Genomic DNA, 12,438 nt, shown 5'->3' with positions numbered 1-12,438 from the left:
TCCAAGTTCCTCTGAGCTTTCTGAGGTCTTCAAATATCTTGTTTTGTCCAGTCAAAAACCCAAATCTTTTACAAAAAATGACCTAAATTATTAAATGAATACCTACATCTGTCAATCTCAAGATTGACTAATCAAGTCCTTTCACAAAATCTAGATAATGACGACGCAAAACAAGTCAATGATTTTATCAAGTTTTAATCTCCTAGACCATTTGGTTTTGCACAATGTCTCCAGGTTCAGTCTGTCAAGACTCCACCACTTTGTTCTAGTATCACTTAACCCTCTTAATACAAAGTGTAGCTGGACAGACAGGTATGCAAGAAATGACGAGCCCCAACAGCCATCCTGTCCATCCCACAGAGGACCTTGAGTTTCATCTCTGACCCTGGTGTGAATGTTGAAGTGCCTCAGACCTGATTCAATCCATCCAGTTTAACACAAGTTAAAGGGAAACTCCACTGATTTTACAAATCAAAGTCTGTTAACAGGTCTTGGGCTGGTACTGCTGCATATGTGAAAAAAAAGTAGTATAAAGCCTTTTGTTGTCCAAAGGAAACTGAAGGCAGCAGCTGCTTGTGACTAGCAGCTCGAGACTACATTGGCCAATAGCGAACTAGCCACGAGTTGCACTGTGGGTAATGTTGGGCACCAGGTTTTAACAAGGAAGAAGAATGTGTTCTGCTGTATCAATTCGGATACTTTTTAAAACCATCCATTGAGTCCAACGTAACAGAAGTGCGATGCTAAATCGGTGGAGTTCTCTTTAGAGCCAAAACTGGACCATTTTCCTATCTCCGGGTGAAAATCAAACACAAAGCTGAATCTGGATCTTTTGTTGTCACATATTTAGGTGAATGTATGTTACTGTAGTTTTACATTGCTCAACTGCCTCAAAACAGGAGCTCTTTAATGTGCACTGTGTCAGTTACAAGAGAGCAAAATGAGCTGAATCATATCAAATCACATTGACAGGGAAGGACAGACTTTTTTGCTCTTGTGACATTTATTTAACCTTATGAGAGCGTAGTTTTTAACCTCAGGCTGCACGCCTTTTCAAAAATAAAACACAGGAGTTATGGAAACCAGGAACCAGATGGTTTCTTGCTTTACAAAAGCATCTTGAGGCCTACTCACACCTCTCGTCCTCTCCCGCTCTCTATGGCTGGTCATCCAGTCAGAAACACGTAAAAACAGCATTTACAATATTCATATATACAAATATATAATGTATACACACTCACTCAGACACACAGACACATTTAGTCAGGAAAAAAAAAAAAAAAAAAAATCAACTGACAAAGAAGTGTGTTTTACATTTTATAATCATACTGGGGCACAGTTCATTGAACTGTTGCTCATCAGCTGTGTGCTGACCTTTTCACCTCCATGGCTAACTGAATGGATTCTCCCCACTTGTTACGCTGCATTGACTCCTCTCGCTGTCATGATGTATTGCGTAGCATCCCATCAAGCTACTTTATCACCCAGAGCTTCTCTGTCATGACAGTTCGCTCTGTCATCAACAAACTGTGTGTGTCAGATTATTTTTTATTCTCTCAAGTTGCTCATGATGATACAAAATTCTCCTACACTGGCCCTTGATGGGTGCACCCGTCCATGTTAGTACAGCTTTGTGGGAAAAGGAGCAACAAGTGGTTCCACACCAGCACCACACTCCGATCTTTAGGACAGCTCTATCTACAAATGACTTCACAGTGCAATGGCAGTTTTTGTTAAGACAAATGTATATAAAAATGCATCCATCTGTGCTATTTCTATATGTCAGTCTGCTTTTAAGAGCAAGTCGCAAATCTAGGAGTACTTGTTCATTTCACGAGGAAACTGTAAACAGGAACGATTTAATGACATTTTTCACCCCCGACATCGTGTGTGACTGATCCACTACTCTTTGGCCTTTTAGAGTAAGAAATAGCTGCTACAGCAACTATTGTGTTATTTCATACCCCTCCCTCAACTTTCCACAACCGTCCTCCCTCTCTCTGTTTAAGGAATAAACTGCTGACTCTTCGAAGACAGATGTAAACCAAAACAGAGTTAGTCACTGCCTGGAACTTTCCTCCACCCATCTCTCTTCTGCAGCGCTCGACAAACACACACACTCACACACATGAACAAACAAAAATCCTTACCATAGCTCACCCTAGTCACATAATACTGACTCTGAACCCCTTCAACTTAAGTGTCCGCCTATATTTTTCGGTGTGCATATATCTACAGGTGTGCGTGTGTGTGTGTCTAGAGATGGAGAGCTAACATGATTTATTTTGAATTCACGCAACACCAATTTTTTGTGTGTGTTTCTTGCATAAACAATAAAAGAAGCAGGTGGGTGGGGCTGAGTATATCCCTAAAGTGAATCTGTCGTTTCCAGGAGGAGAAGAAAACCAAATTCCTGTGGTTCTCCTTTTAAGATCAAACACAGTGCTACACTCTCTCCCAAGTTCAGTACCTGCTGGAAAATGTAACATGAGTGTGTGTCTGTGGCTCGAGTTAAGTGTGTGAAATCTGTTTTTTTGTTTTGTTTGTTTGTCTGTTTTTTTTGTTACTTTTTTTTTTTGCGCTCCTCCCTCCCAGTGATCCACTCGTGTGTCCGTCTGTCCATCCATTCATTCATTCATCCCATCCCGTCTCTCCATCACACGCTCAGCAGCCAGAAGAAGAAAAAGATGGCCACGAACAGGAAGAGGGAATCTTGCCAGTTGTTATTGCCGTTGTTGAGGTTACCGTTGCCTTGGTGATCACCTGCATACTGATCTAATGGTAGAGAAGAGGGAAGGTAAAGGTCGTTACTGCAGTGTCTCAGGAAGCCAATTTCTCCCACTAATTATCAAAATAACTTTCTTACAGTAACGTTTCCAGCAATTTCTGAATGATGGTAAGAGCAACAGGGGACACTTCCTTTTTAAATACAATATATTCTAATTAAATTATAACTCTACTATAAAGGATGGCCACCATGTAAATGTAAAATCGACTGGATATTGAAGGTCTTCAAACCAGATCTTAAGTGATCTTAATGCGAGTTCAGACAAAACATGAGGCGAATTTGTCCTGAGCGGCAATTTTTCCAGCCTGCATGAACCAAAGTCAGCTCATTCAAGCAAACTGAGCCTTATCTGCTAGCAGACTGGTGCGGTCACAACAACATCACTACTGCTTATAGCTTGTCAGACTTGGGGTGGAGAGTGTTTGTGGCCGATGTAGCCACAGCTGTGCGCGTTTACCTGCTCTGTGAAAGGGGTCGTTGGTGTTGAAGACTGTGGTGAAGAAGCCGAAGGGGAAAGCACCGATGCCAAAAGACATGTGAAAGCCAGTGTCCCCGAAACCCTGGAACATCTGTGCACAGAGAAAACCGAAGATCAAGCTTTAAAAATACTGATAATACAAGATAATACTGTAATTATGACGAGCAGTGGGAAAGGATTTGATTGACTTTTGGAACATAATCAGTGAGTAGAAACCGACTCCCCCCGCCTCTGCTCTCTGGCTCTGTTCTCTGTCCCTGAGGCCGAGGTGGAGTTTTCAACCTGAACAACAACAGAAACAGTCAGTCATTCGTAAGGCAACCATTAAGCTAGCACATAAACAAACGCACACAAACACACATGGACTCCAGTGTACCTGGGGTCCTCTTGGCTGGAGCTCCCTCTGCCGTACAGTGGGATGACTTTCTCTCTGCTGATTCCAGCTTTACATACAGGACACTGCTGCCTGCTGGGCCGTGTCTCTAACCACTGAGAGGGGCAACAGAGGGAGAAAGATGTCAAAAATGTTGAGAATTCAAATCAGATAAACCCTGTCTAGTGTATTCCTACGGCAAATCAAGGTTTGCTTTTCTAAATACTGGGTTCACTGCCAAATAAAAGCAAAGACATCAACTACATTTTCCAAGAAAAGCTGCAACAGTTTCAAGATTTATCCTGGTGGTTATTACCTGAAGCGCAACAAAGATCTCCTGTGGCATTTTGCCCTAGCAGCACATTCACAACAAAACCGTTAAAATTATTAATGGTAAGATCTTATTAATGGCTGTAATAAAATTAAATTTTAGTTGAATCTATGTAGTGCTTATGCTGCTTCACTGAGCCATGTAGAGCTCAACTTGGTGAAGTGGTGGGGAGCAGAGAAAGCTGAAGTAAACAGATGCATTAAGTGCATTAGCATGTTTAAGCTGCACTAAGTCAACTGACAGGTGTAGTTTCCACGCTGAGGTTACATCACAACCCTCTGATCACACTTCACTTTACATGCTGGAGGCAACTGCTCCGCAAACAGCCCACTTACACTGGGTGTGTGTGTGTGTGTGTGTGTGTGTGTGTGTGTGTGTGTGTGTGGACCCTGCTTGACTGTCATCTCCCTCACTTTGCTGTTGCATCTATTAGTTCTAGCCACCGACATTGACTCGTGACCCCAAATGATAACAAATGAACACAGCGTGGATGCAAGTTGTTAGCAGTGCAGTGATGGAGTAAGTAAAGAATTGAAGTCAGTATAGAGCAAAGCTGTGCTGTAGTCTGTTAGTGCTAAATGGTACAAAAGAGAGTGATGGGGCACCGCTAGAATTAAATATTCGTCATAAACAAGATGCATCCAAACGACATTTTGTCTGTCGGCTTTCAGCGCAAATTCACCGGTCAGAGTTCACGACAAAGCTGCTAAAGCAGTTTTTATTTTTTTAGAATTGATAGCAGCTGGTACAAAAGTGACAGGAAGGAAGGAGGGGATGACGTGCAACAAAAGTGCTCCCTGCATTTGAACCAGGGACATTGTGATGATGGGCATGACTGAATTAGGGCTGCAACTAACATATTTTCATTATTGGTTATCATTTTATCTATAAAATGTCGACAATTTAAAAAAAAAAAAAAAAAAAAAAGCCTCTCACAATTTCCCCTTAACCAAATTTTATCCATAGATACTCAAACTACACTGACATCCTCAAATTTAAACACCTGGAACCTGTGGGTGTTTGGCATTTCTTGCTTGATAAATTAAATAATAAATCTACTGTCAAAATAACTGGTAATTTATTTTCTGTCAACTAACTAATCATTTGACCACAAGACTGACTGATTATCAGCTCCACCCGGCTTCTACCTGAGCAGAAGTTGAACCTGTTAGAATATTAAAAACAACAGTGTGTGTCTGTGTGTGTGTGTGTGTGTGTGTGTGTGTGTGTGTGTTTGTGTGTGTGTGTGTGCTGAGCCATAACCAGTGTTGCAATGCAAGAGACCAACGGAGGAAATACTCACTTGATGAAGACAGGGCCAGCTGTAGAGACAGAGAGGAACAAAAACATTAATTTGCATTCTCACAATAGCTGCGTTCTTTTAAAATGTCAGCTGTTTGCTTCAGTAACACCACCAACATCCCTGAAGCTACTTTTAAAAAAAAAAAAAGAATATGTATCAAATCAACCTCAATGGATGCAGTAAACACGACGCCCGAGTAGTTTTTGGTAACTCTCAGTGCTGTGAGACTGGTCGGATTTTCCTTTGTCACCCGTGGCTTCCAACCTATGAAAGCCCAGCTGGTTTAGAAGAACCTGTTCCTAACGAGACGGCTGATTAAACTCATTCCTGCTCCCCATCGCTGCTATTAATTGGCTCCATCTGTTGTCAGCAGTTACCAGAGTCTTGCCTGAGTGGCGGCTGGCCCGGTCGACCCGCTGCTGCATTGTGGGAGTCCAGGATGGAGGGTTCGGGGAGGTGCTACATCGAGTTGGCGTAGGTGAATATTCCTACATCCTGCACCTTACAGCTCTCTAGCAACCACACAATCAAACAATGTTCATGTCACGTCAGTAACATGACAAGAAGACAAAGCTCCTTGCCTACTCGAAAAACTGGCTTCATCTTGTCCTCTGAAGACCCTGCACTCCATCCGCTGCGAGCGTCATTTACTTTCTCTCCTCAGACACTGAGTTGAGAAACTTGGCTCGAACAGTGATGGCTGTTGAGCTCAGTTAATGTATCACTTTAAGTGACTGTTTTGTGGGCAACGAGTGAGTTTATCAGCCCTGAGCACTGACAATGTGTTTTCCAATAGGAAGATATAATACTATAGATGAATACCGTTGATGAACGTCATAAGATAACTATCTACCCAGCTGATTTTCCCAAAACTGTGCTTTATTTTCTTGGAATCATCAGTTCAATATTACCTACAGGAAAGTCAGAATTTTCAGATTTGTATCAGCTAAAAATCAACTGAAAAAACGACAGTATATATATATATAACAAATAAAAGGCAAATGAATGGGTTTTAGGTGGATTTTTTCTTTGCAACTTTTAATTTTACCAAACTAATCTGCAAGTTTGAAAGCCCTGTATATATTAATCCTGCACCACCAGCCTATAGTTTTGCCCTGGGATCTCAGTTAATTAGGACACGCTGCAGAGAGATGTACCTTCTGCCCCTCCGTGCATTTTAAATTTCTACATGATGTGAACAGAGCACTTTTCAAAACCCAGAACGAGTGTGTTCCTGTCACAAAAGTATTGTCGTTTTTGACTGAGAAGATTGTTTAAGGCATAAATGGAAGCAAATACTGCCGCTAGGTGTAACAGTGCAGTTTGTAGCAGCATCTGTAGCTGGAAAGAGTTTCATTTTCCTTTGAAGAGTCTGATTTTTGACTTTACCATGTTCTTTATCTCTCTGTAGGCTTCTGTCACAGATTTTGCCCGCAGAGTAACTCAGATCATGCCAAGGAACAGGCAGGACTTGCTTCTGACGCTTTCAGCACCTTCACAACCACAAAACATTCAAAAGCTCGATCGCCTCGGGTTGACCCCGCCAAACTAAACATGAACAATAACAAAATAACCAGCTGAGCCAAACAAACCATAAAGCTGTCAATCTGCAGGCTTTTACACACACACACAGGCTCACAACACGGCTCAGTGTGTACAGCATTAGTGTAATACCAGCTATCAGATTGCTGCTGAGAATGACATTCCTGTGGATGCAAACGGCTCAACAAAGCGTAAGGCCCAAGCTAACATAACAACGCATTCAACTGATTAAACATGTGGCCACACGTAAAGCAGAGCTGAAAATAACCGCTTCATTTCCAATAAGTGGCTCAACAACTGTTAGCGTGTACGCCTCCTTAGTGTATCACAGACTCAATTATATGACCCCCCCAAAGGTCTTATTTTCATAACATCAAATTAGAATATGAATCTTAACCTGGACAAGATTATTATTATCTGCTTAATGAGTCCCTCCTGATGATAATGAGGTGTTTACAGACAGCAGTTAGTAAACACAATGCTTGGTGGTTGTTTTTTTTTTGGAAAGACAGAACTCTTTGGAAACCCTAAACCTCCGAGTGTAAACTGATTATTTTCTCAATTTATCATTTTGCTCATTAGATAAGAAGAACAAGGTGGTGCCTTTATTAAAATCAAAAAAACAGTCCAAACCCCAAAGATATGCATATAATTATCATATACGATCACATATAGTCATATTAGAGATGCTACACTCAAACAATGTTTTGTGTTTTTGCTTAAAAAAAAAAAAAAAACTGAAATGTTTAGTCGGTTATTGATTTCAGTTTTAAACTTCACTGAACCTACTGGGGTGAAAAAAGGCCGAGCCTTTACAACAAGCAGCATCACTATGTTTTCAATGATAAAAAAGTACTGTAACAATATCCACCTTTATATAATCAACAGCGTTAAACAACACCCTGTTAAAAATCTGTTCAAAGAAACATAGGCGAGTGCAGATGAAGGGCTACTTGATCGGCTAAGGGAAAATAGATTTACAGCATATAAACTTATTCCTGAAAAACATATACAAGTCATGTTCTTGTAATCCAATGAAAAAAAGCCCCGCAGCCACAGTTTTCTCTCCACAGGTTCATATACAAAGACCTACAGATGGATGCCACAGCAGAAACAGCCTGAGACCGCCTGAAACAACATGCTAACATTTAGAAGCATGTCGCTAAATAATCTTAAGGTCCATTTAGTAGCTTTTGATGGAGCTTTGGAGCACATTTAACAGTCTTCATCAGGGGATGGAGGTAGCTCAGGTGTAATCACGTGTCCAAAGTGTGGACGGACGGTCATGAGATAACAATTAGTCAGCTGTGTGTGGAAGCAAATTCCTGATGCGAAAACAAGCAGTTTTTTGCAATTTTTTTCTTATTTTCTGACACTTTATAGACTTAACACATAAGAGAAAATAATGGGCAGATAATATTTTTAAAAGCTGCGAGTTGTGTGAGTTGAAATTAGTTTGGCACACAAACTGCAACCAATCATGAGCGACCTTCCAAGTTCAAGTATAACTGGTGAACTCGTGCCAAGATGTTAACACAAGTACCCAAACAGCATTAATTTGAAAAATTACGTGAATAATTAGGTTTCCAACCGGGGGGGTTGTGACTGTACAAAGGATCGCCAGATGAACGTGAGGGGTTTCAAGGAGATTAACAGGTCAAGAAAGAGAAAAAAAAACCCCACTAAATTATGCTGATTGCTTCTTCCAATCTTTTTTTCTTGTGGGACACCAGACATTTCTATCTCTTCTCTTCTACCTCGAACAATGTGTGATGAGAGGTCGCAAGTAGTAACTGTTTAATTTTAAGCAGTCATAAGGCAAAAAGGTTGGGAGCCATCCTTTTAACCACTCAGATTATTGCTTTTCTTGCCGGTTTTACATATGCAAACACTTTGACTTGAACTTTCAACATGCCTTCCTGTTCTGAGCCTTACAGTCAGAAGCTTGCTGGTGGTTAATGTAAATGGACGATGTAATTTTGCTTTCTCTACTGATTCCCCTGATGCTACTTTTCTCCATTTCTAATCTAACTTGATGAGATCTAATTCGGTCTATGTGAAGAAAATTCACTTCTCCTGCAGCCTGCGCAGCCGACATCTCTGACGACAACACAGACAGGGACACTCAAGGGGATAGTAACGATGTCACATGCTCATTAACCTCAAAGTATTAAATTGGCATTAATGTCTCTTTCGCACAAATCATTCCTCTGGATGCTAGAATGGCTGATTCCTTAATTTACTGTAATTTTCAAACTAAAATCTGATTAAGTGTTGGTGAAATATCTGATGAAACAGAGTGTACTTACGAGGAGGCTGTTACTGTTTCTAGTTAGTTGAATATACAGCAAGAGCTATGATCCTAAACAAAGTGATACTAGTTCACAACTGTGAAATTCAAAGCACTCTGGCCACAAACGCTGTGTTTTCCTGCAGCTGAACTGATGGAGAACTGCCAGCCAGATTAGCTGGCACAAAGCAATAAACTGTGTCAAAGTTAAATGTCCACTTCAGCTGAATACAAGATGTGTTAGGAGCTTAATGCCATCTGACATAGAAAATGCATGTGACAGAGTTTGAGGTATTTGTGATGAAAAATTACATTTAATTTTCTAATTAAGTTGCAAATTTGAAGTTGCAGCAGGTGAACTGACGTCAACACTTTTCTTCGTTGCTGATAGTTTCATCATCACGGTTTCATCACATTGCACCGGCGTTGAGTGAGAGAACAGGGGGACACAGGTAACATGGCAACTAAATTACATCAGCCCATGACACAGGAACTTCAGTGCATGGTTATGTAGCAACCGTACATGCAAATATAAGATTTCAGCAGAAATGCACCATTCCCTTGATCAATTAACTAAATCATCAGCAAAACATAATTAGACCATATTAAAATTCATGCACTATTCCCTAGGAGTCAGAATGGCAAACTCAAATGAACTGTGGGCCAGCAGCCAAATTGCCAACTGTTAGAGAGGTCACTAAAAGACTTGGTGGAAAACATGTATGTATATTTTTTAACATTATTTCAGCTATAGACACTTCAAAGCTGAGCAATTTGACTCTCCCTCTCCTTGTTCCTTGCACACCATTCTTGTAGATGAGAAAGAAAGGCGTTACACTAACCTGTCCTCCTTTCTTAAAACCTCACAAAATAAAAACCCAATTTTTTTACTTTAATTTTCAGACTTATCCGGAAATTAAAGGATTATTTCAAAATAAAAGATTGGTGTTTAATATCAGGTGGTTACCAATGTTAAAGTGCATTACACCTGCTCTGCTGGAGTGAGGACCAGATTCAGGCACCTCCCTTAAAAAAAATAAAAAATAAAAAATCTTGTAAATCAGTCTAACTAACACTCCATTGGATCATGTTCATATAACGGGAGAACACTAAATGGTAAAAAATACATAATTATTAATGCACAGGAGCATTTCTTACTTCATGAAACCCCGTCTTTTTCTGCTGCCAAAACACAAAAAAACCCAACAAAACCAAACAGTTACACACCAACAAGTAAAGAGAAGTTACATTTTCTCCTGTGTGTGACAACCCCTGTTATGACTTTTACTACTGATTACAACGCCCTTGGGTTTGACTCCAGTCTGACACCCTTGGCCTTAATCCCACATTAGCCTCAACCTGTGAGCAGGCATGGCCGTCAGTCAACACTCAAAACTCATGAATGAGACACACAAATGTCACTGAGAATATGTGTACATTGTGCACATTTTCAACACAAAGTGGTTTCAAGGTTGAGGCTTGCACAACTCTTGATCAAAACCACGATAGGAGAAACGATTAGAATCACAGCTGAAGTGCAAACTCAGGTTACAGCGAACACTCACTGCTCTCCAGTTGACATACTGTACTGTTTCTAAATCAAACATATAAAAACTTACAAAACCAGAAGATATTCACTTTACAATGATATAAAACAACAGAAAATCCTCACATATGAGACGCTGACACCAGAGAATATTTGGTGTTTTTGCTTAAAAATAAATCAATTAATCAACTAATCATGTCAGCTCTACAGTAAACCTGACAGTGTATTTGCTGCCGTGAATGACTGAAGACTGAGCTGATCTGAACGCTACAAATGATCAACACACAGTTTTAACTGAGACAGCAAAGTTAATGTGTCACAGAGAGTCTGAGTGAGTGATCAGGGTGTGTGATCTACAATGGCACTGAATGCAACTGTGACCTCTGACCTACACCACATCAAACCGGCCAAAAAGGGCTACTGCATAGGGACCCAAAGGCCACAGGTTTATCCCATAACATAAATTTGTATCACTTGAGGTAAAATATCAACCATGAGTCCTCAATACTCCATCTTGGAACCATTGGTGGCCCTGGTCTAGTGGAGAGGCTCCGTGTTAAAATGTAATTTTGGTTTAGTTAAGTGTTGCTGAGTTTATATTGACTTAATTTCTTCTAAAGTGGTGTTTCATAAAATTGCTTAAATTTTTTTCACTATTTTGAATAATTAATACATAAAAACTCGTGCAAAGAAGTATTATTACATTATAGAACAACTGCAAGAGACAACTGCATTGTCTTTATCATCAATACACCTGATCTGATCTGACCTGGTTATTTTCTTTAATCAGCTGATTGTTTGGTCTATAAAAAGGTCAGAACACAGTGGAAAAATCGTTATTCCTGAATGCAGCGTTAACGTATTCAAACAGCTTTTTACTGTCTGTACAAGATTCAAAACAACACACGTTTTACTGTTGTAGAAAATGACAAAACCCAGCAAACCTGTCACTCAACTGATCAACTAATCATTTCATCTCTAGCGTACTGGTTGGCTTCTAATGGAGCAGACAGGTGTAAAGAGGGCAACAACACATTTTCACCCCGGCCCCACCTAAGTCGTGGTTATCCACAGTAGATCTGTGAAGGAATATGTCAAAGTTTTCGATCTAACACTTTTGAACTATAAACACTTCAGCTTTCGTCGAATATATTAGTCGGAGGGTCAGAATTGATTCGGTATGTGTCTGTCACTGTCCTACATAATGCGGAGACATCCTCCGGGTTAGAGCGAGTCGTTGGGTGTGATTCCGCCGTCAAATTAACTCAAACTGATGGTAAAGGAGGCCGCACAAACGGCAAAACTACACTCCGGTCCGGCGGACTACACAGACAGAGAAACAAAAACAACCACCTCCACACATCAAAACTACCCCTCTTTCCCCGCCTCGTCTCGTACCAGAACAAGTGGCCGCACATACTGATGACAGCGTCCCTGGCAGTGTCCAAACAAATGTTGCACTCGAAGGTGGCCCGGTCCCGCTCCCGTTCGCCCTCTCCGCTGCCGCCGCCGCTGCTGCCGCCCGACCCGTCGTTGCTGCTCTCCCCGGCCGAGAATCCTCCTCTGCTGGCCGGGCCGCCATCACTCGAGGACCGTGGATTCGCGGCCGCCATAATATTTACCGTACAAGCAAAGAAGGAAGGTAAAGCACCGACCTGACCCACACGGCCCGAGCCGAGCTAACGTTTACAGTTAGTCAGAGGTAACGACAAGTGTCGCCGAAGCAACCGGCGCTGCTGCTGTAGCTCTACCTGAATGAAGACTTCCGCTTCCGGGAAAACAAGAGA

General features: G+C 41.1%; 1 protein-coding gene across 1 annotated transcript; it reads right to left on the bottom strand.

Annotated features, from left to right (window-relative positions):
- Window positions 1-179: 179 nt before the first annotated feature.
- Window positions 180-12,413, bottom strand: rnf5 (ring finger protein 5). Its single transcript, XM_087175097.1, has 6 exons — window positions 12,050-12,413; window positions 5,274-5,292; window positions 3,643-3,755; window positions 3,492-3,548; window positions 3,246-3,358; window positions 180-2,775 (listed from the first exon to the last, which is right to left on the bottom strand). The coding sequence occupies exons 1-6, from the start codon at window positions 12,262-12,264 to the stop codon at window positions 2,657-2,659; spliced, it is 636 nt and encodes a 211-aa protein (XP_087031223.1). The 5' UTR covers window positions 12,265-12,413; the 3' UTR covers window positions 180-2,656.
- Between the last annotated feature and the right edge of the window lie 25 nt (window positions 12,414-12,438).

Source organism: Seriola lalandi, unplaced genomic scaffold, assembly GCF_002814215.2.
Source record: "Seriola lalandi dorsalis isolate HSWRI2012SDOR001 ecotype SW California unplaced genomic scaffold, Sedor1 jcf7180002054414, whole genome shotgun sequence".
In the NCBI taxonomy this organism is placed as follows: Eukaryota; Metazoa; Chordata; class Actinopteri; order Carangiformes; family Carangidae; genus Seriola; species Seriola lalandi.
This window is presented reverse-complemented; position numbering and strand designations above follow the sequence as displayed.